The following is a 27,245-nucleotide window of genomic DNA, read 5'->3' on the forward strand; positions in this document are numbered from 1 at the left end:
TCAACTGATGCTTAGTAACTTAACAATAGAAGGAGATCGTAAGACCAAAACAGCTGGATGAAACACTGACTTATATTTGAGTTCCCATTGTATTCATTGCGCCTTAATATTTATTTTCCAGCATTTTCCATAAATCTTTCAATTATGAATCTACTGTATAAAACTCATCTGACTTATCCTACATTTCTTATTTTTATTCAATGACAATTTGCTTGTTCAATTCAAACTCAATAAGATGAATACAGTTCTTAAATCATAAAATGTGCATACCTGTGGATGCAATGTACGTTAGGAATGACAAAGTTTAATAAAAATGCAAGTGAGAGTTTAGGTTTCTAGTTCTTCCCCTTTCCAGAAAAAAAGAGATACATACATATACATTTTTTAACAAAAGATTTCCAAAACCAAAAGTGTTAAAAGGAAATAGTATGAGAGATCGCACGTTTAAATATAATCTTCTTAGTTTGGGGAACTCAGAAATCGCTTAACATAATTTGATTTCCATACCATTGACACATGATCTGGCCTGGATTGGAATCCCTCCTGGATCCATTTCTATCCTATACTGTACACACAGACTTCCCCCCATAGACACGCGTGACCACTAGATGGTGCTGTGGCGCCCTGTTCAAATGCGTTCTCACTTACTTGCAGTCTCTGTCCTCCAAATCAAAGTGAGGGTTGAAGTTAATCATAATTCTCTGGTTTGGGTCCGGAGCTTGAATCAGCCATTCGCATTTTTCACTTGGGTGATAAGAATGAGGATAGCCAGGAGACGTAAGGTACCCGGGGCTCTCAATTTTTATAGTATCGCCACATTTATCTGCAATAAAAATAACATTTTAATAGATCTTTCTCTGATAACTAATTCGTATTCTAGCATTATATATAAATTCTCAGTTATTAAACATGCCATAACTTTTCAAAGTAAACTCCGAGAGGTCCCCACAAGTCCTTCAGGTTGCACTGAGAGCAACATTCCACCAAGGAACACTCTTTGATCTCAGGAAGATTGGCTCAGGCAGAAACCCTGAGATCTGAGAGGACGTCCCTTCAGCCCCCAAAGTACCTTCCCAAGAAAAAGGTCTTCCAGCATTAAAAACATTAAATCCCCTCAATTGATGTTAACATGGTCCCCTGGGAGCTTCTGCTAGACTTAATTATCCCCCAAGAAGTGTAATCACATTAAGTAGCAAGTTCTAAGCGGAAGGTGACTAAAAGGTGCTGTTCGACTCTTTGTGTCGCTTTTTGATGATAAGCCTAGTCTGTGTCACTGATCAGTGAGGATTGTCTTCCAAGACTTTGATTGGCTTAAAGCCAAACCTTTTTTGTTGTTGCTGTTTTATCTTCCCATAAATCTAAGTGATTTTGAGTTATCTCTGTTTTTGAGATCCAAATCAACAGAGAACAAAGTATATTTGGTGAAGCAGAAGTAATTCTGCTTTACTCTTCCCAGTAAAGTTGCTCAGCCTTGGAAATCAGATCAAAGCAATGGGGCAGAAAGAAAAATAAATAGCCACACAGCATTAATTCTAATTACCTAAATGTTGGGAAGAAAAAACTCCACCACACTGAGGCCTGGGTTTCACATATGGTAAGTCACATTCTCACATTTTGGGAAAGGTGAGCTAACGAGTTTTGAGCCTTCATTTCAAAAACCTCAGATGCTGGTGATTCACTGAGGGCCAAATAAACCAGTCTCTGGGCTGCTTTATTGTTCAGCATAGATTCTCATTGCCACTTTTTATGACGAATTTCATACTAGAGAGCCTCAGTCTGAAATGCTGCCACATTTATTGATGCTTAATTTTGAGCAATAAAAATTTGGTGCATAAACTATGTAAGAGGAACAGGTATGAAAGCAGTGAAATATATAAGCCTTTCAATTACAAATTTTCAATAATGGTATGTATAGATTTTAATATTGCATCCAATAGATTCCCTGTGGGAAGAGAATGGCATTCTTTGCTCTCAGCATGAATTTATAAATCTGCAGAATTTTATTACAGGAAAACCAGGTCAAATGGAAATGAAAGATGAAGTGCACATCAAAAATGCATAAAGCTACATGCATTACAGAAATTATTTCCCATAAATTAAAAAGAAGACAATATAAATTATATTGTTTTTCTCCATCACTAGATATTTCTGACTTCGTTTCTTAGGCTAAGGGTAGTCTTATACTGGTTTCCTTTGCTCTGGCTTTTAAAAGCTTAAGATTTGCCAAGAAGAAATGATGTTGCAACTGGAGTTCAGAATCTCAGTTAATGATCATATTGGACTCTTGTTATGTGATTCTACTGAGACTCTTGCATTATTTTAAACGTGCAGAAAACTTGGAAAGTGACCCTGTCTCATTAAGTCTCCTCCAGCTCTGTACAAACATCATGGCAGTGTCTGGCATCTGTTAGAGGAGTGAAATAAAACAGCACTGGTTCTAGTCACTCCACAGTCACTTCAGAAAACATTTAGGTGGACTTGGTACCACACCAGAGCTCTTTAATCTGTGGCTTCTGAGAAAGTGACAGTGTAATAAGATAATGTGGACTGTTAGACTCCCTGGCTCTGTTAAATCTCTCTAACAGTTGATTAAGAAAGAGCAATTTCTAATGACTCTGGACCATTAGTCCTAAATAAGGTTAATGAATTAATTTAGCAGACACTGGTACTCAGAGGAGGTGGACCTGGCTTTAAGAGTGCTGCTGAGTTACAGAGGCATTGACTGGCTCTGGTCACTTCAAGCATAGCAACATGTCTTTAGCTAGTCGAGCTCACCAACGGAAGCTTAGATTCTCAGCATTCCCCAGATTTCTGCTAAAGAAATTAAGAAATATATGTGTGTGTGTGTGTGTGTGTGTGTGTGTGTGTGTGTGTGTGTGTGTGTGTGTGTGTATTTGTGGCATTCACAACCTAAAGTCTAAAAACTCTTTGCATTAGGTTTCAGATCCAGACTGTGAACACCCCCACTGTGGATTTAATCTCAGGAGTTGTGGGGGACGACAGGTAGGTTACTATAATTTCTAAAGTCTAACCATTTTGAGCTCTTTCATTTGGAGGAGGCTTATTTCATTCCCTGCCAGATTTAGAAAGATGCCACCAACTCAGGTTCATTAATAAATTGAATTCCACATTCACAATTTTTTTTTTTTTTGTATGTGTTTTGCTTCCAAGCATATCTTTTAAAACACTGCTTGGTAGTTGTTGGGGAAATCCATTGCTTAAATCACAAAACATCAAAAAGCATATTAGAGAGATTAACTTCCATCATAAAGATGTGATTTAAATTCCTCTTGGTATGAACCCCTCAGCTTGTGATCTCTTATTAAAACAATATACCACACTAAGTAGCGGATATTCTTTTCTTCTGATTACTTTGATTGAAATCTAAGCCAGAGAAAAGTAAATATTTGATAGTTAGTGAATAATAATCGCTGAAAACTTACTGTAAAGATCACTTCATACCCTTGCCTTCACCTCCTTTACAGTGTTAAGTCAAATAGGCCTACAACCAGATCACATTTTAAAACACATTATTTAGATTACGTGGTGCTGTTTAGACCCCAGTACAGTCTTTCACTTACTTAACAGTGAGTGACTTTCAAAGCTGAGTAGAAGCTGCAACTCGGTGAGGGATTTCCAGATATCCTAGTGCCTTACAGGGCATATATATCAGATCCCTGTATTGACACTATGTAACTTTCATTCATACTCCAGACGGATCAGAGACGATTGACAAAGGTGGGGAGGGAGTTCCCTCAACCCACAAACCACTATCTCTTGCAGTCAGTCACCAGAGGAGACAGTTTAGGGGCGCTGCAGGAGAACCAGGAAGTAAGTTCTCCCGGTAAAGTGTTCATTAACTTCCAGCAGCCATCAGATTTTTGAAAGGGAGTCTCATCTAATTGCCTTTGGGAGGAAACATTATTAAGATAATTGGTGCGCTGATCGGGGAAGGTCTGCAGCTCTGTCTCGGAACAGAGGTGGGAAAACCCCGACAGCCAGGCGACCAAGTTCAGCCGGGAGCCGGAGGACTTGAATCCTCCTGCCCCAAACCGACTCTCTTATGTATTTCTCCGCCCAGAGAAAAGTTTCCTTGGCCTGGGGAGGCGGCTATTCCCGGTTCACCCCGGCAGCTCAGCGCGAGTCCCGTGGCCGGGGACGGACGCAGACCCCGGGCCCCGGACGCGGGCAGCCGAGGGAGCTCCGGGCGCCGCGCTGTCACACGCGCCTCCGCCTGCCTGTCACTTACCATTGCGAAAAGCGCCGGCCGGGGACAGGGCGAGGACGAGCGCGGCGCAGAGGAGCGGCAGCCCCGTCTCCATTCTCCCTTCGCCGGATCTCCAGGCAGACGCGGGAGAGGAGGACGCGCGGTGACAACACGGCGAGAGGGGACGCTGAACGCCCCGAAGCGCTCCGACTCCGCCGAGAGCCGTGCAATCTTCGGCGCGTCTCGGAGAAAGGAAAGCAGACGGGCAATGCCTTGAGCCGAGACGAACGCTTCTCTTTTTGTGTTTCAAGTCGCCCGCATCCTGTCATTTAGCTCCGGTTTCCTCTCCCTTTTCCCACACTTGTTCCTCTTCCAGGAGCCACTGCCCGGGCCATGTCTCAAAAAAAAAAAAAAAAAAAAAAAAAAAGCGTGGGGGGGGGGGACTGGGAGGGGAGGGGGAGGGAGGGCGACACGCACCAAACCCAATTTCCAGAGAGAGACAGAGAGATCCGGCTGGTCTGTGGACCCGTTGGAGCCGGGAGCTGGCGCCCAGGGGCGGTCAGGGGTGTCTGCGGGAAGGCGAGGAGCGAGCAATGGAAAGAGGAGCGGGAGGCAGAGGACTTTCACCAACTGCGCCCCGTCCTCCCCTCCCCCGCCGGAGCCCTCCCTCGCTTCCTCCCTCCCCTCTCCCCGCACAGGCTCGCCAGTAATTGCCTGACAGGAGACGGGGAGGAACAAGTTTCCCTCGGCGTGCGGTCCCCGTCCGTCTGTCTGTCTCTCCCGGAGGCCCCTGCTGCAGGGATCTCCACCGGGAGGACAGCGCTGGGGGTCTGCGCCCAGGGCTCGTGGGGCGATGTGTTTGAGGAGGGGACATTGATGCCGGCCACGGGGTGGGTCCAGCCTTCCTCGGCGTTCACGCTCTGGACCCCCGGTGGGGGTTGGGGGAGGAGGTCGGGGGAGCTCGCGGAGGCGACGATCCCGCCGCCGAGGCGTGCGGGGCGCCCGGGAGGTGGCTGCTGCTTCTCGCAAACTCCAAGCGCTGGGTCAGCCCCCGGCCACTCCCCACCGTGCCCGCCTGAGACTTGGGGCCGGGAGCAGCCGGGCGCCCCTGGACGCTCTGGGTCGGGACTGGAGGGCCGCGCTGGAGGGGCGGCAGTGTCGCTGCCGTGTGAAGCCGAGGCAGACCGCCCGGGCGGGCGAGGCCGGGCTGCAGCCCCACACGGCCTCCCCGCCCCGCATCAGTCGCGCCCGGGTGCCCTCCGCGCGCTGCGGCCCTCATTGTTTCCGAGGTTTGGTGTCCTCTCCTCTGGGGCAGAAGGGACACCAGGGGGTGGGAGGTGATGCGCCGTCCAGCTAGCGGGCGGCCGCCGCCCGACCCCGCCCAGCCTTGTATCCGAGCCAGGTGTTGGGGGCTCGGGGGCGGAGAATTGGAAATTAGGGGTCGGGTGGCGCCTGTTTCCGTGCATCCCGAGGGAGGGAGAAGAGTGGCGCGGGACGGGGTGCTCTTTGCAGGGCCCTCACAGTGCCCGCTCCCGGCCACAGGCAGCTGTGCACGCCAGCCCTGGGCTCCTGCCCACCCCAGCCTCCCGGATGGCGCGTCCTCAGTGTCTGCTGGATGCCCCCCAGTTCCGTCCCCGAGGGCTTTCCGGGAACTGCTGCGGGAGGCGTATGCAGACGTGAAGAGCAAGGGCATTTCAGGGAACACACAGGTTGCGGTCACAGATCAGGCCCTGGAGGGGGGTAAATGCCCACGGACCCCCTCCGAAGGAGTTCGTGGGGAAGGTGAAAAGGTCGTGCACCTTCTGGGAACGGATTGTTTCTATACACACCGCTAAAGCACAACCTGATCCCTACCTGGCGCAGAGAGCTGGCATAGGAGCTTTAGGAATGTTGGCAAGGAGACTCGGGTCAAAGAACTGGGGGCGGGCAGGGAGAAAGGCAGCCCAAGGCGCGCGGGTCCCCGGCGAGGGTTCCGCGCTCCGGGGTCGCGGCTGGGCGCGGTGACACGCACCCCTCGGGGTGCACCCGCGGCGCCCGCACTCGCGCTCTCTAGCTGCAGCTCCAGCCTTTCTTCCCTGCAGCCCGCGCCCCCGGAGCCCCGGCAACCACGCTGGGGGCCCGGCCCCTGGAGCGCCGCGAGCCAGCCCTGCCCTCGAGAGCCTCCTCTCCCTCGCCGGTTTCCTCCTCCTCTCGGACCCCTGGGAGGCGCAGGGTGGGAAGGGGGCACTAAAAGGCTGGGAGTCAAGTGGCTGGGTGGAGCGGAAGGGGCAGTGGCGGGGCGTGGGGCGGCCCTGCGCCCCGGGCGGGCGGGCAGGCAGGCGGCGAGGCGGGGGCGCCAGCCGCGCCCACAGCAGACCCCGGGGAGCGAGCGCGGCGGAGGGAAGCCCGGGCGCGCGTCCCCGCCTCCTCGCCTTCCTCTCCTCCCCGGCGCAGCCGGGTCAGTCCCAATCCCCAGCTGCGCTGGGCGAGCGGCATCATCAGATTTAGGGTGACCCCGAGCGACCTCGGTCCGAGGCTCAGAGAGAGAGGCGCCTCTCAGGACCTGGCAGGTTGACAGAGAAGGGGAACCGGGTGGGAGCAGCGGCCGGGGCGTCCTGGGGTCACAGATACCCGCCTTCTTCCTGGTGGGAACCCGGTCGCCGCGCTCGCCCCGGGGAGTCCCTTTTGACCGGTCTGCGCCTTGGCGGGGTGAGCGAGGGGGCACGTGCGGGAGACTTGAGCTGTGTTGTTTTTAGAAAACTCCCTCCGATCTCTCTTCCCCTTTCCCTGCTGAGTGTGCATTTCTCAGCCTAAACCTGCCAGGCCAACAAATAAAGCCACCGGATCGTGCACCCAGTGAGGGACGCCCCACACCCCCTGGACCCTGTCCCCTCTGGCTCCCTCCCGCCTCTTCCCGGGACAGGGCTCCTCCTGCGAGTCAACGCGCAGAAAACGCCTGTCTGCTTTCTTGCTCACCGGCTGAGTACTTTTGCCAGCCTTTCTCCAACCATCTAATAAGGCATGCACTATGCACTCTGGGGGAAATATCATATTTAAGTTCTGCCTCTGATTTTCCTGGTCTTAGCTGATCTGAGGCTTTTCCACACACAGTGCTGGTAATGGAGCCCTACCGCACTGATTGATAATTGCCCGCTAGTGGGTTGGTACAGAGCAAATTGTGCTCCTAACAACCTCTTTCCTTTGCCGTTGGGTTCCACTAAGTGGTGAAAAGGGTCAGTTTCAGATTTGTGCAATTCCCCAGCAAGCAAGACAGACCGACTTAGTATAAGAATAAGTGATAGAGGAAGAATTTGGCAGTGTTCCTAGGTCGATTTTATTTTGGTCTCATGAATACATCATTCTTCCTGATATCACAAATCCCCAGACTAGATAAGACCCAGTTCCCCTGAAGGGGAGATTCATCTACCGCACTCCCAGAACGCCCGGCAGAGGCCGTCAGTGGGCAATACCCAGCCTCACCGCTCGCACTCAGGGGCTGCTGCAGAAAGCAGCCACTGGGCTTAGACTCTCCCAGCCTGGCCGGAACCTGGGCCCATCGTAAGAATAGACTAGATGGTAAATTCCTTCCATCAGGCTCTCATCAATTTGTCAGAAATAAGATGAGATCCATTGCTCCCAGAAGGCCATTTGAGCTACTAACTTCCTCAGAGTACTTCAGACTGAAGCAATATGGAGATTCAGGCTGGTGGTTCAAAACAGTCTCAGGTCTAGTCAAGCTTTTTAAACATCAAACCCAAATATTTCAGAAAAGCAATACAACATATTTTTAGTAGGAGCTAACCTACATTTGAAATGTAAGAATGGACAAAATCAAACTGAGAAAAGATTAAAAAATGGAATTTAATGAATGATTTTTAAAAATAATTCTATTGAAAATGACACTTTTTTCAAATAACTCTGTCATGCAAGAGGTGTCTTTTGGGCCTCATTTAAGCTACCTCCTTCATTTGTATTGGCAGAGAATAAAGAAAATAAACAAACGAATCTTTACTTTCCAATCCTTCAGTTTTGGCCTTTAAAAAGTTACCTTGAAAATTCTTCAAATACTGGAGTGAAGACTACCATTTAAAATTTTAAAACAAAATTACAATGTAAAGTTTTTGTAATACAGTATATTCAAAAACAAACAAGATGAAGGAAGACGATGCTAAATTTTGAATCAAGTGGGTGGATTCAAAATATTTGCTGGTGGTAGAGGTTAGGGCTAAGAATTACAAAATTATATATTATTTGTTTGAAAGAATAATCTCAGATTATTCTGCCTTCATTAAATTACTTTTAAATTGGGAAAATTAAAATAATAATAACCAATAGAAATACTCATCAAACCAATGAAAACATTATTAGAGAAATCATACACAAAATTTCAAAAGGACTTTTTAAAATAGGATGACCTTTAAAATATAACTTTGGCGATCAAAATAGGGAAGTGACTGCCTCTTAAAATTTAATCAGCTTATGTAAACAGATAACTACAAATTTAAGGGATTTTGAAAGAAATCAATAAAAAATAATTTGAAGAACATCAATAGAAGATCACAAAAGCACAGTTAAGAATTGTTGAATTTATCGTAAAAGAATTTAATTTCATTTTGTGTTTTTATTAGATGACTCTGGCTGTGGCATGGAGAACTGGTTATGAGTGGAGCAAGAGAAGAAGTAAAGAGGCCAGTTATGAATAACTACAGTAGAATCTAAACAAGAGCTTGAACAAGGACCATGGCAGCGGAGACTGGAAAAGGATGCATTCCAGATGTATTTAGAAAGTGTAATTAACAGGACAGATGGAGAAGTGGATATGCCAGTGAAGCACAGGGTGTTGTCAAAGATAACCCCTAAGATTCAGGCTATCATTATTGGATGAGTGGTGATAGCCTTCGCACAGGCAAGGAGCCCTGGAAGAAGGCTAGTTTGAAAGGAAGATCATGAGTTTAGTCTGGTCTAGGTTCAGTTTCTAGTCTCTTTGAGACAATCAGATGGGTTAGGAATATAGCCGAGTTGTTTGGATTGGAGGTTGTAAATTTGTGAGTCACTGACATCTAGATGATAGATAGTAATCGAAGTGGAAGGAAAGGATGAAATTGCTGAGAGAATTGAAAAAAGGAAGCCAAGGACAGAATGCTGAGGGATCTTTAAAGGCTAGATTGTCAGGATGAGCCAACAAAAGACCTTGAGAATAAGCAGTTGGAGAGTCTATTGTCCTAAAAGACAAGTAAAAGGGGAATTTCTAAAAGGACATATTGCATGAGAGTCGAATACCATTGAGAGTTCCGGTTGGATGAGGACTGAGCAATTGGACTTAGCAATGTGACGGTTACTAAAAGCTGATTTTAGCAAAGTCATTTCAGTGGAAACGGGAACAGAGGCCAAATTGGAAGGGCTGAGGAGTAATGGAAGGTAGAGAAATAGAGACAATGAATAAAGATAATGCTCTCGGAACGTTTTGGCTGAAGGAAAAGAGACAGACTCTGGGAAAAAGAGGTGTGGAGGGAGTTGTTTTTATTTTCTTCTCTGTTTGCTTTTAAGATAGCATACTCTTGAACATTTTCCATAGAACTTGCTTTCCTAGAAAAATTAGCTAGTTTTTTTACAAAACAAAACTTTGCTTAACTCATAATGAAGTAGTATTGTAATATTAATAGTATCATTGTAGGTGCTCAATAAATGCTTCTTTTTTTTGTAAGGAGTTTTTCTAACCATTATTTACAACAAATTAATGAATGTGTCTATTGATGTGCAGGAAAAGTGCCCCTATGAATAACTATTTGCAATAATGTCTTCCTTTATCCCACTGCTGGGTATATACCCAGACGAATGGAAATCATCATGTCGAAGGGATACCTGCACTCCCAAGTTCATCACAGCTCTATTTACAATAGCCAAGATATGGAACCTGTCTAAATGTCCATCAATGGGCGACAGGATAAGGAAAATGTGATGTATATATTCACAAATGGAGTACTACTCAGCCATGAAAAGGATTGAAATTCTGCCATTCACAGCAACATGGATGAGCTTGAAGAAAATTATGTTAAGTGAAATAAGGCAGGCACAGAAAGAGAAATACCACATGTCCTCACTCATAAGTGGGAGCTAAGAACAGAAAAAGGAAGACCACAGTAAAACATTGAAATTTCAGAAGGAGAGAGCAGACCTATAGTTACTAGAAGTGGGAAAGGGGGAGGGTGAGAGGGGATAGGGAGTAATTGGGTAAGGGACACAAAAAGTAATTATGATTTGTTATGATGAACATACTAATAATATGATTTGATCATCACATACTGTGCACAAATACTAATAGTAAACTCTGCACCCCATAGACATGTATAAATGAAAATAATTTTAAAAAATAAAATAGAAAAAAAAAAGTCTCCCCGCCCCTAGCGTCTTCTTTGTTCTTTATCCTTTTAGAGATGGCCAAAGAGAAATTTTAAATTTTCCTTTATATCCTATCCTATACCAGGCATCCACAGGCTGGTTTACTTGGGTAATTCATGTGAAATACAGCCAAAATGTTTCTTCAGTTTTGTAAAGTCTAGATTCAACATCAATATTGCACACATTTTTTCATAGATTTATATGTAATTTTTGGGGGGAATTGTTATACAAGTTTCTGCATTGATAGTTCAATCAAATGTATTAGGTAGATTATCAGTGGGCATTGTTTTCAGCAAAAGCTTTTCCCTTCAGTTTATTAGTTAAATCATCAAATTGTCAAATCACCTTGCCTCTTATATAGAAAGAGATGATAAATTAATACTTGTTGGTTGATTTCCTGCTACAAAATGCCCTGCTTCAATGGACTTGCCCTAATGCCACTCAAAAGCTTGTATGAAATGAGGAAGTCATGTAGAACAGAACATGCCTTCTTGGAAATTTTATATTTTAAGAAGTCTTTAGCCTATTAGGACAACAGGTCACCTTTTGGCAGGCACATTTTCCTCCTGCTCAAATGCTGTAAACACCCCAGAGGGATGATAAATAGCAATACAGACAGCAAGAAAAAATATCTGGTAGGAGATACTTCTGCTCTTTTTCTTCTTGAGTTTTTTCAGTGGAGGTTTTAGCTGCAGAAACTGGAAATAGTAGAAATGTAAAAGTTGAGACAGCCAAATTGTAAGGTGACAAGTGATAAAAGAAAATGTATTGGTGTGCATTTAAAAATGTAAAGCAAAAAGCAAGTGCACACTGGGACTTTCTAATTACTGTGATTTGCATTCACAGAGTTCAAAGTGGACCTGAGTATTAACCATACTCTAAAAGCTTCTCCCCACCATGCCACAGGTGGAGGAACTTAGGTACATCGAGAGTTCACATTTGGCAAAGTTTCGCAGCAATTCTGTGATGGAATAAAATATGGAAATGGATGTTTTGAATTTGGGTTTGTATTTTTTTTTTAAAGATAATTTATTATATATGCGTGTGGGGTATAATGCTGATTTTCAATAATTGTGTAGAATGTGTGATGGTTAGATCAGAATAGTTAGCTTATTCATCATTACAATGCACAATCATTCTTTGTGTCTATTAACCAATTCCTCATTAGCGCCCCCTTCCCTTCCCCTTTTCCACCTCTAGTTTTCTAAAAGTTCAACGTGTTACTCTGATTGTTGTTTCTTTCTTTCTTTTTCTCTGTTTCTCTTTATTGTTCATTTGTTTAATTATGGATTCAGCTCCCAGTTATGAGTGAGAACATGTGATATTTCTCTTTCTGTACCTGGGTTGTTTCACTCAGAATAATTTTCTCCAGGCTCTTCTGTGTCGTTGCAAATGATAGAATGTCATTCTTTTTTATGGCTGAGTAATATTCCATTGTGTATATGTACCACATCTGTAAATTAGTACAGCCATTATGGAGAACAGTATGGAAGTTCCTTAAACAACTATAGATAGAACATCCATGTGATCCAGCAATCCCACTCCTGGGGATAGATCCAGAGGACCGGAAAACATCATGTTGAAGGGATACCTGCACTCCCATGTTTCCGCGTTTATTGCTGCTCTGTTTACAATAGCCAGGCAATGGAACCAACCTAAATGTCCATCGATGGGTTTGTATCTTGAAGAATGTGAAAGTAAAACTTTATAATAAAAACAAGGTTAAATAACACAATTATTGAAAATTCACAGGAATTTCCATTAGTTTGTATTTTATGAAGTCAAATAGGCTCTTTAAGTTCACACTGTGCTATTGTCTAGCCTGGTGTGCAAAGGCATGTTTCTCCACCGTCGTTCAGTTTCTGAATTTTTAAACCCCTCTGTGATCTTACAGATTTAGTAATTACATTAAGGCATGGACTGGATATAGTCAAACATACTCAAATTTAACTCATACTCATATTTACTTAAACATACTCAAATTTAATGTCTGCCAAAGCAAACTCCTGTTTCATTGATTGTTAAGGTCCTTTGGACCTTGTTTTGAAAATGGGTGCTTTGAGTTTCAGAACAGTTATGTGTCTTAGATAGATCAATTCTGATATCTTTGCATTTGATATTAGTCCTGATCATGTCAAGTGAACATATTTTGTTATGTAGATACAAGACAGCAACTTTTGTGTCTCATACATTCCAGGATACATGAGTGAGTGGTAACCAGGGGTGTGCAGTTGCATATCAAGAAACACGACCTGGCTTAAACAAAAAGTGATTGAGTGGTCGTAACTGGAAACTCAAAGAGTGGACCTGGCTTCAGGCATAGCTGGAGCCAAAGGTTCAATTGATGCCAATCAGCAGGATAGGACGTCTTCGGTGTTTTCATCTGAGCTGGCTTCATTCTCAACCAAGCACTCTCCAGGCAGTGTCAAAGGTGGTAATGGCAACTCCATGCTCAAGCAGTCCTTCAAAGTCATGATCGTAGAGAAAGGATTCAGGGGCAGGGTGCTTCTCCCCCAGAGTATGTAATTATCTTTAATGATATCCTGACTTTCTCTGGTTGGATTATGTGTCCATTCCTGGACCTGTCAGTTGTCAAGAATGATAGGTCGCACCTATTAACCCATGCTGGCTGCAGGCATTAGAACATGGTAGACAGAATGCAGAGAGGCAACCTCTAGGAGGAGAAGAGGGTTTCTGGATTCTGTGACCAGAAGAAAGGGCAGGGATGCCAGGCTGTCGGTAGACACAGGTGTCCGCTATTCAGCAGCCCACTCTTTATTACTGTTAGTGGTCTTCAGGGGAGAGTATATGATTATGGTTGGTGTTAGTGCACTGTGTTTGTTTTGTTTTTAGTTTTTTATCTAAATATCCGACTGTGGCAGATAGCATGAATCTGTAGTTTTTATTTCAAAATGTGAGACTAGTTCTTCATTCAGGGTCTGCTGTCAGTAAAATTATAAAGCAGGTGAAGGAGTCATTTTTAACTCTGTCTCCTTTCTGGTGTGTGTTCCTAATTTTTATTCTCTTCTCCCTGTTCCTTCACAAAGGCCTCTAAAGAAAACTGGAAGAGCACAACACTTGACCCACAGAATAGTGAGATTTCAGGCACCACTGTTAACCAAGTGGGAGGAAGATTTTTAGAAGTGAGGGACCTTTTAAGATATCCTCATAAGGAAACTGATAAGGAACTGGAGTCAGAGTATACCACTAGGCTCAGAAATTTTAAGCTGCCTTTGAGGAGGAAATGACGATATGTTTATTCTGGGGAGATTGATATTTCATATCAATTGCCTAAGGATCACTTGCAAAACAGTAAGTTTTCTTCAACAAATGGAAAGTTTTTAAGGAGACATGATTGGTGGACTCCAGGTGTGAAGTTTGCAATATAACAGCAATAGTGTCATAAAAGGAAAGGCTTGGAACAGTCTGCTCTTCTGCAAATCTTGTGTGGTATATTTTCTTGAGGCATGTTGTGATTCTTGGAACAAAATAATTACGTGACTATATTGAGATTATATTTGGAACAGGCTCACACATGCCTGTGGTGCCAGTTTATTTTTATACAAAATGTTACCCTTTTTAAAAATTGTAAAATACACACTTCAGTGGGAATGGGAACATGTCAGAGAGAGTGTCACCTACGAAAGCTTATAACAGAAAGCACTACTTAATTTCAGAGCACTGTCCTGGGAATCCAGTCCCATCTTTAGCACGACTCTTGGTTCTGAACTCATTGCTTTGTTGTATTTTCCTCTAATTTGGGCTTGAGGGCTTTCTCTGGAGAATGGCTATAAACTCTAGTCCTGCCTTGATGGGGTTCCAGGGGAGTGGTCATGGATATTTCAGTGTTTCTCACAGGCTACTTTTTTATTCTGGTGGATATCCTGATGCCTAGGTGTCTACTCGTGACCAGGTGTCCCTCTCACAGGAAGCTTGTTCATCCTGGCAGATCCCACTGTGGCTCTCGTCTGACCTGGGTCCAGTTTGTTCCTACCAAGATGGCCTTTCTCCAAGAGAGCCGTGACCAGGAGGAGAGCTAGATTCAGGTGTGTTGTCAGGTGAGATGCACGGGAGGCAGTGCAATAAAACACAGGAAATAGCAGAAGCAGCATGTTACTTACAGATCCCAGAGAGAAGACGGCAGCAAGCCTGGCAGGGCCAGCAGGAAGAAGGGAGCTGTCAGGGACATGCACGCTCAACCAGCAGGTGGGGAGCGGGGGCGGCGGGGGGGGAACCTGTGGGCCAAAGTCTTTACTAGGATCCAGGGTGTTATCCATGCAGGTTTCCCTTGGGGAGATCTAAGTGGTGGGTTTAGAGCAAGGGCATGACCGAGGTGCTCACTGTGGCATATCCGCACAGTCCATTTGGGGAGTGGGGATCAGTGCAGCGAGTCAAGTGGGCTGTCCCTAGTCAAGTGGGTCATATCACCTCCCTATGGAACAGGGGAGGCAGTCACCAGCAGGTGATTGTATAAGGCAGGTACCTAAATTGACTACCTTGAGGAACTGGGAGGAGGCAAAGAGTTGGAAACTATGTCAAAGGTGACTAAGCCCTGCTTCTGGTATGAATAAGTCAAATTTACATCTGGAATGGATGCCAGGACAACAGAAAACTATAAGAATTCACTACACAATTCATTTTGCTGGGCTTCCAGTGTTTTCATGTGTAAAAGACAGGCATTGAATTAAGTGATCTTTCAGGACCTTATCAGTTGCAAAACTGAAAGATTCTACTGTTTTGTGAGCAGTTTTTGTTTTGTTTTGTTTTTTAAAAAAATGTTAGCATGTGCTTACCATTATCTGATATCATGGGAGGCCTTGAATGTGTGCAGTGCTGTACGGGGACTGACACTGGCTCCTTTGAAGCCTTCTCAGTAGATGTTCTTTCTGGATTGATTTCCTAGCATGGAACATGAAGCTCTAAAGTGGACATGGGGACCATGTCCTATGTCTATCTGTACAGACTGTCAGCTCTCAATAAGAAATATGAAAATAATAAAGTACCTGCAGAGGAATGGCAGGGGATGACCAAATCCATAAAGGAAAACACAACAAAGAAACCATGACACATAGACACAGACAGACCTCACTAAAACTGTTCTCAGTCTGATTTCTAAATGTAAGGCAAGTCCATATTCCTACTCAGCTGAGAAGAGGGCTATTTACTTTATGAAGGATCTTTGGCAGTAAACCACATTAAAAATTTTAAATAAAAATTAGAAATAAAATATATTTATTGAGAAAATATGGGTCAAAGCATGGCTATTCCTCTTTATGTTTCTCTGATCACGTGCTATTATGCTACTGGAAACGTTCTGCCTTTCTGGATACCTTTGCCAATGGAAACATGTGCCACAAACTGAGTTTCTGTTCCTTCATTCCCAGGTCTAATCAGAGCAGGAACAGGGCACCACTGGAGCTAGGTCAGGAAGACAAATAACAAACAACACATTTGGTTGTGGATCTCCTTTTATGTTACCTCTAGCTGCTATACCAGTGGTATTATTTTTAGAATATTTTTCAAACCAATCTTGAGCTTAATCACTGGCTTGGTTACGAGGTTGGAAGCTCTACCTACAGAGCCCCATGTTTTTGACAGAGAAGGTTTCTGAGCAATTTTTGGTTCTTCATAGAGATATTGGATGGGCTCATACTGATTAAGCTGTGGCTACAGCAAACATTCTCAGCATTATGAAGTCCAGGAGGTAGGTTTTGTCTCTAATATAAAAATATTCTTCAGCTACATGCTAGTCCGAAGCATGAGAGGGGAGTCGGAGAGGAGCTCCTTTATGTAACAAAGCATGTATTTGCCACACTTTTGACAACAACATCCTTTAGTAAAAGCTGTCCTTGGTAAACAATATAAATAAAATAAAGTTTTATAAAGGCTTACATACATTCCATCCTTCCCCCTGAGGCTATAATGACTATCCTGGTTTTAAAATCTCTTTTTTTCTTTTATTCCTTCTGAGTTTTCCCATTTCATGCTCCCTGGGAGTATCTCTGTAAAATAAGCCTGTGGAAAATGGGTAATGAGGAAATTGTTGCCTTAATTGAAGGTCACATCTACAAAGGTGCAGGTAGGTGTGCTTTGGCTGATGGAAAAATCCCCCAGAGTGATATCCTGCTGCCCTAAAATAGAGGCTCGGTCGTAATTTGTCAGAACCACAGTGGCCCCTGGTTGGTGTCTATTGCATTGTCTGTTTTAATCTCGAGACCAGGTAATTTCCATTACTTATGACGCCCCATATTTGAAGGGAGAAAGGAAGAGCTCCTGAGGGTTTCCATAATTAAGCACAAACACATTTACAGTATTAAGTCAAAGCTGAATGGCTTCCAAATCCTCTCAGTGTTGAGTTCATGTGCTCTACACAATTGTGACCTTTAACATGTCCCTTTCAATTCTAGCTAGATTAGTACTGAGCCCTAGTCTTGTTATTTTTCTGTTTTCTGCTTTTTTGTTGTTGTTGTTGTTTTAGTGCTTTCCTTTTAAAAGACCTAAGAGAGTGATTTTGTTTGCTTTCTTTTCTTTTCTTTTTGGTTATTGTCAGCATGTAGTGTTGACATGCTTTTTAGCCTAAAGCAAAGAGATCATTCTAAATACAAGAGATACTACACTTTCACTAATTCCATTTCTTAAACCATTGAAGGATTCTGGGATCTGTTAAACTGTAATGTAAGCATTTTATAGGGGTTCCCATGACAATGTTATTAACTAGCAGTTTCACCTAAAAGCTTTCTTAATTTGCCTTTTTGTTGTTGTTCAATGGACTTTCTCTTTCTATAGCTACAACTATTAAATATATGTTCCCAATATTTCAGTTGCTCTTCTCTCCCTGGTGGAATATTTTTCAATTCTGTAATTTCAGCTTCTGCTGTTTCTTTTGGGTGATTATTATTATGTGTGATCCCCAACCTAGGAATGGGAAATGCTCTAGATACCTTTTTCAAAATCAGTTGGTTAGAATTCTACATGATGTCATAAAGGATAGGCCACAGGACAGTTCACCAAGACATTTTAAACTCACACGAAACTGAACTTTCACTGTTGGCAGCTCTGAGCTATGGGATCCCTTGTGACTCTGGCCCTGATTAATTTTAAGAGGGCCTTGAAAGGTAAGTCAATAGGGTACTGAGAAGGGTAGGGTGGAAAAAGCCAGGCTTTGGGGACTGGGTTGCTCTCGTGAGGTTGCAAGGGGGAATAGCCTAGAAATTGTGGCTGTCAAGTGTCGGGTAGATTGGGATCCCAACAGTATGCATAGCTCCTGGCAGGAGGTGCTCTAACTGAGCACATCAATTTGAACAAGAGGGTCATAGGGAGTGCATGTCTCCAGTGGGACCAAGTGGCTTTGGGGGCTAGAGGAGGCAGCAGATAAACAGCAGGTACTTCTTCTTTTGTACCTGGCTTATTTGAAAGTAAGGGCCTGTCTTATTCAATGAGGACATAATTATGATTTAAAAATCAACAGTATTTCATTATTATAAGATCATTTGATGCTTTTGAAGTCTTGATGAATTCTCATCACTTTTCTCTTGAAACAAGAGCATGTATTTCTCTTTCCTCAAATTGGTTTTTGCTATTGGATAAAAGAGGTTATGTACAATGTACTACGAGTATTTTTAAATTGTGAAGAGTAAATTTAGAGGATTATTATCATTATGCTATACTCTTCTTTTCATGACTTAATATTTTTTGCACTTTCATTTAGCCTTAAAAAATAGAACAATACTGAATCCAAATATAAAGTCAATTGCAGAGTGACCCCTGCAGTTTTTGCTTCAAAATTATTATAGTGTGCTACTTATAATATCAAATCGCCATTGTTTGGAGGCAAAACGGGTATTTCAAAACATTTTCAACAGCCTAGAGAAATATTTAAGAAATGGTAGCTCCATTCCTGCTATAATTTTTTAGATGTGTTCTTACAGCTAACAATTGTTGTATAAAATCTTTATGATTAGCTCACTTGTCCTGTCTTTGAATGTTGCAGTCTAGAAATATTTAGACAGGTTGATGTTATGTCTGATATATCCTTAAGGCCATCAGAAAGGCTGTTTCCTTTTCCCAACACCATCTTGGTATTTCTTATATATCCAGGGTAGAGTTTAGGAGACCTGGGTGGGTGACATGATCCACAAGCGATTTTGAGAATTGCTCAGAACTTTTTTATTTTATTTTTTTCAAACAACCTTTAAAATCAAAAACCCTGGCATAGCACTTTCCAACTGCGCCACAGAAGGACATAAGGATGTTGGTGCTTTTTCCAGTCTATTTTTGTCTCCTACCAAATCATAGCCCTGGAAGGGAGCTTCAGAAGTCATCAATCTGTTCCGTTGCCTTCATGCTCAACATCACAGAGGAGAGATAACCAGCCCTGTTTTAAAAGGCTGGCCAGGGGAAAGCATTTCAGAATCAACCAACAAATGTTTGTGCTTAGTGTGTACATAGAACAGTACGGAAAGAAGAACATCCTTACCCCAATAATCTCACCTTTCATTTGGAGAGAATAGATACATATATGTACACAAAACCACCACCAAAGACTCCTGAATTTGGGGTAGATCTTGAAGATCTAACTTCCTGATGATTGCAAATATGCGCTCTTGACATTTATGCCATTTTGATCCATACATCACTGGGAAATTCTCATTGCTAGTAAATTGCACTTACTTCTAAATTTTAATGTCTTTAATGCATGATAGGTTTATAGAAGTTATATAACTATTCTAGAAATAGTCTGGTCACAAATTTTGGCTACACTAATTATTAGCAGTGTTTCCTTATTCAATTACTCTTGGTTTTGCCTTTCAATTTCATATCCATAAAATGAGAAAGAAAAAAAAAAACAGTATCTACCTCTCCATTTGTGTAATTAATGCTATCACGATTCAACTCTTGATCACAGAATATGATTTCATAACTGACTCAGTCCTCCTGTTTGGTTTTTAAAACCATCCTTACTCCAAATATGGTATAAACAGAAAAAAGGTGGGTCAATTATTATGTTCTAAATACTACACATCTAATACTTCCTCCCATGTTTGCAAGAGTGTTTCAGCAAAAATACTGTGAACAGAACCCAGCCCTCTTCCTCAAAGATCTTACTGTCCAGTAGGAAAGGCAGACACATAAACAATTTTGCTATTCCCTCATTAAGTGTGAAGGGTTAACCATGGAGCACTAGGCATTTGAGAAGAGCCTGCAGCATGAAAGACATGCAAGATGAAAACTGACCCTGAAGGAAAGAGAGCTACTTGAGGGAGGAAAAAAAGAACTTAAAAAAAAAAAAACTCAAAAGCTATGACTGGTATGCTCAGAGAGACTTAGGATATTTTTCCTCATGATGGGGCAGTGTGCACAAGATGGGAAGTGACATGAAGTGAGTCTCAGGAGGTCACCAAAGTCAGATAATGGGGGCCTTAAACCCATTTTATTAACAATGTTTTTCAAAAGTTTAAGTTTTTCCTCGATTTTAGCTTCCAATGTTATGAAATGTTTGAATTGGCCCATGACTAGGTTACCATTATTCCATCTCCTGTGTATGTTCTTTCCCAAATCCATGGTCATTGGTGCAGTTCTACTGTTAGCACTTTCATTTCTTTGGAAGATATCTGCTGTAGATTGGATGGTCCCCAACCTCATTGAAGCTTAATCCACAACTGTTGAGGGTGGAAAATCCTATTATGGTAACAGAACGGTGGGGCCTTGAAGAGGTGATTAGATTGTAGGACCGTGTTGTAGTGAGTGGATTAAAAATGGGGGTCATGGTAGTGGGTTGGAGAGCTTTAAAAGGAGAGTGATGGAAGAGGTTAGTCTCTCTGCTCTATCATTTTCATAATGTGATACTCCGCCATCATTGTTGCCACCACAAAGGCTCTCACCAGATGTGTTCCCAGGGCTTTGGACTTCCCAGCCTCAGAAACTGTAAGCAGTACATTTCGCTTTCTTATAAACTACTCACTTCCATGTATTTTGTTATAAGCAACAGAAACAGATGCATATAATATTCAATTTCATTCTTTGCTGGAATATCGTGTGCATGTGCACATATGCGTTTGTTTTGTCTGTTCTGTTTTAGAGATTCTTATCTCTTTAGCTATGCACATACTACAATATATAGGGTCTAATGATTCTGGAGTCTGAGAACCGTAAAAATTATCTTAATTTACTGATGAGAAAACTGAGGATCAGAGATGTTTCCAAAGGTCATGAAACTAATGTATGAGGATTCCTGGCCTTTGGACTTAGAAATATCCAATTAGAACTATAGAAGGTCTAGAAAGGCAGAGTGGACTTTAATAGGAAAGAGGCTTGAGCTGAGCCTTCAAGGATATGTAGGAATGACGTAGCAGGGTTTCTGTTTGCTTCTATTTGTAGGGTAGAGGGAATTATGTCAAGTATCAACAAACTATTAAAGGCATAAATGTGTAAAATCTATGTGATGGCGATGAGTAGGGGAGAGAAAGAGATTCACTTAAGAGAGTAATACAATACAGTATTAATAGTAGCTTGCTTATGAAGGGTTGTTAATACCAAAGAAATGGATTTTATACTTTATCTTGTAAGTAATGGGGAGTAACCCAGGGTTCCTTGACTAGGAAATTAGCATGTTTGGTAGTTTCAAGAAAATGTATTTTGTGTCATTAAATGGGATTGATTGTGTTACAAAAAGAGTGAACACAGGAAGACTAAATGGCCCCATTGAAATAATCTAAGAATGAGGAAAACGAATATTCTCTTTAGCATTTTTTTTTTCCTATTTGGAGTCATTACGTAACAAGACAGGGAAGAAAAAAACTCAGAAAAGCATTTCACCTCGTTTTTAAATGGCTATGAAAGGAATATGCTTTTCTTCCCCCCTTTTTACTCCTAAATGTGTTTGACCTTCTTTTTGCTTATAGTAGAACTGGTCTTTTCTGGATTCCTCCTTTGACTTCCCAGACATTCTTTCTACTAGGTTTTTTGGTTTTTTGTTTTTTCCTTCTGTATTGATATCACCCCTTTCCTTTTTTTCATGCTATGTTTTATGCTGTGATCCCTGTAATTCCACCCTTAGCCCTCTTTCCTTCACACTCCAAGTTTTCCTGGTTGAACCTGGTCATATCCTGGGCTTCAGGGGCCAACTATACTTTGGGATTCCTCCAATCCATCATGATTGTTCTCCTAAACTTCAGACCCATATTTTGATTTGGATGGAACACAATCAATTCAAATCCAAGGGGTCCCAGATAATCTCATCTCACTCCTTAATCCACATCCCTAACTTGTCTTCTTGGATTCTTCATCTTGGTTAAAATGTCCATGGAAAGCCTTCCCTCCACCCTCTGGCACCCCTATTATACACTGTCTAAAATACCAAGTCCACTTAAGCACCTTTTGTGGTTTCTGCTTGTGTACAGGATATAACTCACAATGACAGTAGGATACATATATTCTTTAATAACCTGGCTCATATTCCTTCTGGAATTATATTATGCCAGCCCACTTGGTTCACCCTGTTGCTTTAAGAACTCACATTTATTCCTCTGTGACTTGCTCACACATCAACCTCCTTGTTTTTCAAAGCCCCACTAAAATATCAGCTCTCCTGTGAAGTCTTCCCAGACCCACTGGCTAGGATTAGTCCCTTACCCTCTCTGCTCCCAACTATTTTGTTAATTTTCCTTCTTACTTGGTGTTCTGGTTACTGATGTGGTTTCTGCCTTGTTTATGAGGCTGCAGAATCCTTGAGAAAAGGGGCCTTATCTCATTCATCTTTGTGTCCTAGGGCCTAACAAGTTGCCATATAAAAGTCTGTTAAATTGAATCAAGAAATAATGAAAAGGCTTACATGGGGGGTATTTTCTTTCTGATGTTATCATTCTAATTATTGGAAGACATGGAAGGCCTGGGAGGAGGACTGATTCATAATGAGCATCTACTTTGTGTCATGTACTACCCAATGTGGTTTGTATATTCTCTCATTTGATCCTAGCAGGGACTTTGTAAGATTAGTATTATTACCCCCTCTTACATATGAGTAAAATGAAGTTCAGAGAGTTTGAGTCACTGGCAGACTCTAATTTATAGATTCCAGGTCTTGGAAGTCAATGAAAACTAGGACAAAGACTCAAATTAACTTGATGCTACCCTAAAGCCATAGACATATTTAATGACTCGGAAGAATGTGAACTGCTTTGAGTTCTATGGAAAAAGCTATATAAAAATGATAATGCCATTTTCTCACTCAAAAACCCTTTAATTGTTTTTGCAAACAAACTAACTGAGTTTCAATTCTTCAGCCTGGCATTTAAGAGCCTCAGAAGAGGTAGTGCTATTCATTCCTGTTGTTTACTTCCATTACTCCTACCTAAATGCTCTGTCTTGTTGCACTGAACTCTCTGCACATATGCCTCTGTTTTAGTCTGTTTCTGTTGCTAATAACAAAATACTTGAAACTGGGTGATTTATAAGGAAACTAAATTTATTGCCTATCATTTCTGAGCCTGGGAAGTCCAAAGTCCATCTGGTGGTGGGACAGTGACCCAGGGGTCTCACATTGCAAGATGGTAGAAGCAGAGAGAGCAGAGAGCAAGAGAGCAAGACAGACTCCCCTCTTTCTTCCTTTAAAACCCTCAGAACCACGCCCCTGACCATCATTTTTAATCCATTCACTAGGGCATGGTCCTACAATCCAATCACCTCTTCAAGGCTCCACCTTTCAATTACCATAATAGGATTTCCCACCCTCTTAACAGTCCCATGGGGTCTAAGTTTCTAATACATAGAACTTGGGGGACACAATTCAAGCTTCAGTGAGTTTTGAGGGGACATAATTCAATCCACTACAGCATCTTTCTACTTTCACACCTTTGCTCTACTCTCTTTCTCCCACCTGGAATGTTCTTTGTCAGGAATATATTTGCAATACTGATTAACTTACTTAGGCTTATCATAAGTAAATATACGGTTTCTTTAAGCTTTTGGAAAAATTAAATTCTTAACGGACCACCATGGCAAACTCTGTGGCTCTCTGGTGGTTGAAGAATCTCAGGCTAGAAAAGTTCTCTTCAAGGAAAACATATCCAACTCAGTAAATTAAAAAAGAGTAAAAGGAAGGCTGGTTCTTTCACCAACTCCTTGGAATCATTGCTGAAACTTGAGGATACAGAAAGGTGGTTGTTTTTTTGTTTGTTTTTTTAAAAAGCAAACTATCCTGAGACATCATTCTGAACAAACATGCCACTTATCAACCTCCTAATCTAAACTTCCACCTGACTAATTCTTTCACTTACTCCTTGCCCAGGCAGTTATCTATAGCCCTGGGCTTTGGCAAGATATCAGGATTGTCCCATTCATCTGCCTGCTGGATTTGGTCCAAGGTTAGCCACAACTTTGTTTAATTCTCCAGTTTTCAGTCGATCTCTGGTTCAACATGTACAGTACAGTAATTACACAGTTGCACAATGGAGCATAATGTATACTTCCCAGCACATTCAACTCTGTGCTTTTTGATTACAATTCACTAACTGAGGGTAGGGGATGGGAGAGAGTGTCTCTAAAGATGATTGAAGCACAGCTGTTGTGTGGATCCTCCCTACAAATGTAAACCAGAGGATTGGGGCTGACCTCAGAGCGACTCCAGAGCTGGCACTCTCTGGGATAACCCCCCCCACCCTTTCCCCATCCCCACAGAAACGAGTCTACTTTAGTTCATGTAATTGTATAGAAGGTGAGGATTTTCATGGGTTGTGTGTAAAACTTGGAAGTGGGATTTTATTCTTCTAGATGAGCAAAGATAAACATGTGTGATATTCTGAGAAATAACACATTAAAATTATGCCTATTGTTTGAGCATTATGGCTCTCTTCCTCAGGGAATGTGTGAAATCGCTTAGCAAAAAAAGCTAAAAGAAGAGAAAAGGAAAATCTATGAAATGACTCAGGGCATAGAGAGTGATTGTATTCACAATCTCTTATCTGCAATCCCAGAACTCAAATAGCTTTGACACCTTTATTTATTTATTGCTCATTCATTTGGAGGCCAAACCTGACCAGATCTGAGCTCCCTTGGCAGGATGACTTGACCTGACTTGTTGCGAGTTGATTAATAGTCTTTATTTATCCCACTTAGTGTGAAAATTCATGGTGTTGCTGCAGAAATATTAATGTGTTTGATTAGAGGGTGCTGCCCTGAATCTCACCAGGGTGTTATGTAGTAGAGGGCATGTCTATCACATTTCTGTTATGAAATTTAGAAAATCCTGAATAGTGAATACATCTGGTGAAAGGGGCTGGTCAATAACTGATTATGATATGTCGTGCAAGAGAAACGATCTTGATTTTAAACACCCCCCTTAGAAACCACCTCTGATCCCTCTCGCTCACATACTCTAGTCATCCATTCCAGCAATTCTTAGACGTGATCAAGGTCTCAAATCAATTGATCCCCCTTTCTTCCTTCCCCGTCCTCCTTAATTTCCATAGTCCCTCACTACAATCATTTCTTTCGTTTTCTCGTCCCTCTCTCCCTTCATTGCACTTGCCTGGCGTGTTTCAATCAACTATCCATCTGCTCAATGCCTTCACCAAAGCAGCTGAACAGTGCTGGGAAAACATCACATGGCTGTGCTGACTGGTCTCAATTTAATCAATCCATAACCACAGTCTCTAGTGGACACTGTTGTGCAGCCCTGCTTTATTTCCCTAGTTCTCTCATGCTTATGTGACTATGTCACACTTTCTCATTGCCTTTTAAAAATGTCTATTTTCAATTATCCATCTGGCTCAGCTTTTTCAACTCATCCTTCACTGAAAAAATATAAACATAAAATAAAAATGAATTGAGTGTCTTCTTCCCCCAAATCTACTGTCTTAACTGCATCTGTTCCCGTATAGCATTTCTTCTCTCCTGTTTTAATAGGTGAGCTATCCCTGTTCCTATCTAAAGCCATTCTCTCTACTTCTGTCACCTCCTCTGGCCTTCTCAAGGCCTTTGATCTTACAGTTATTCTCTCTCCCTGTCCACCCCTATCACATCATCAATTTATGCACTGACTCCTTTCCACCTGCACCCAAATATGCCATAGTACTCCCCATACCCCCTCCAGGTCCTGTGCCCGTCTTCTGGTTTTTATTGCAGCACAATTCAGGACAGAAGTTGTTAGCTTCACGCCCTCTGCTTTCTCTCCTCACCCCAATTTCATCAGGCTATTTCTGCCACCTTACCATGGACATCACTCATGTCAAGGCCCCCAATAATCTGCAGGTGGCCATAGGCAGTGGTCACTTCTCCAGCCTTATCCTAACCTTTCAGATGTCCCACATTTGGCCTCTCTTCTAGAAGCATTTTCTTCACTTGCCTTCTGTGACAACACAATCTCTAGATTTTTTTTTTCTGACCTTCCTTGTTATTTCTTTTCACATTCTTTGCTTCCTGCATAACATCTACAAATTATGTTTTCCCAGAGCTCAGTGTTGTACCCCTTCCTCATCCTTATTTCACTAGATGATCTTACTCAATCCCATGGCTTTAAGTAAGACTTCAAACTTGCAGCCCCAGCCCTGGGCTTGAGCCCTGGATTCATGATCTAATCATCAGTGTAACTCTCCACTTGAAAGACTAGTAGGCACCTCAAACTTAACACATCAGACACACAGCCCTTGATATTCACCTACCTGGGCTGTTCTTCCACAGTATTCTCCATGTTAATAAATAGCAAGCACCCCCATCCAACAATGTTTAAGATAAAATCTAACTCCCTCGTTCTCTCAACTGTCAAATATAATCCACCAGCAAGTCCCACCATCCCCACATCTAAAATAAATCCCAGTTCTATTCTCTTTTTTCCATTTCCCTACTTGGAGCCACCGGTATCTCTCCTCGGAACCACTACAGTAGCTTCTTTCACATCTTCCTATATGCACTTTTGCTTTTCTATAATCGATTCTCTACACAGCAGCTAAAACAACATTTAAACATATACCCGTATGTCCCTGTCCTGTCTGAAACTCGCTGGTGGCTCTCATTTCACTTAGGATAATTCTGAATGCTTTGCCTTGGCCCATGAGATTGATGATCCAGGCCCTGTCTCCCCCTCTCCCTTTCCTGCCCTCCTCCGCACCCTCCTGCTCCCGCCACCCCCAGCCACAATGCCTTCCGCCCCTTCTTCCTACCCATGAAGCCCATTGCCCCATCAGGGCTTTGAAGCTCGCTCTTACTTCTGCCTGTGATTTCCCCTCCCAGATCTCTTCACGGCTGGTTTTTCCTTATCACTCAGGTTTCAATTTAAAAGTCAACCCCCCAGTCACTCTCTGTTGCATCCCCCTGTCTGAGAGTTTAGGATCCCTGTTGGCACTTCGCCCCAAGCGCTCGCATTCAGTTAGTCAATGAGTTTTATTTTTTCTCCTAAGTTTTACTAAAGTCCATTCATTCCTCTGTGTCCACTGCCATCCCCCTAATATAAGCTGCCTTCCTTTTTTGCCTGGACTGTGACAGTAGCCTCCCAGCCATCTCCTCACATTTGTACTTGCTCCCTTCCGGTCTGTGCATGTCTAATAACACAACTGCCTTACTTAGACAACGTCAGTGGCTTCTTATTGCTCTTAGGGTGAATTTCAGAACCCTTAACAGGGCCTCAGAGTCCCTAAATGATTTGGCTCCAAAGTTTTCCTTTATCTGT

The 27,245-nt window shown here is 42.6% G+C and overlaps 1 protein-coding gene across 4 annotated transcripts in view; it reads right to left on the minus strand.

The window, feature by feature from the left end:
• NRP1 (neuropilin 1) overlaps positions 1–4,593 on the minus strand; it is a 136,901-nt gene extending 132,308 nt beyond the window's left edge. For all 4 annotated transcript variants that reach the window (XM_063098796.1, XM_063098795.1, XM_063098798.1 and 1 more), the window contains exons 1-2: positions 4,250–4,593; positions 649–823 (exon numbers count right to left, since the gene is read on the minus strand). In XM_063098796.1, coding sequence (XP_062954866.1) covers positions 649–823; positions 4,250–4,322 — 248 coding nt within the window. In that variant the 5' untranslated portion in view covers positions 4,323–4,593. The remainder of the gene's footprint in view (positions 1–648; positions 824–4,249) is intronic.
• Between the last annotated feature and the right edge of the window lie 22,652 nt (positions 4,594–27,245).

The sequence above is a fragment of the Cynocephalus volans genome, chromosome 6, assembly GCF_027409185.1.
Source record: "Cynocephalus volans isolate mCynVol1 chromosome 6, mCynVol1.pri, whole genome shotgun sequence".
NCBI classification, from domain to species: Eukaryota; Metazoa; Chordata; class Mammalia; order Dermoptera; family Cynocephalidae; genus Cynocephalus; species Cynocephalus volans.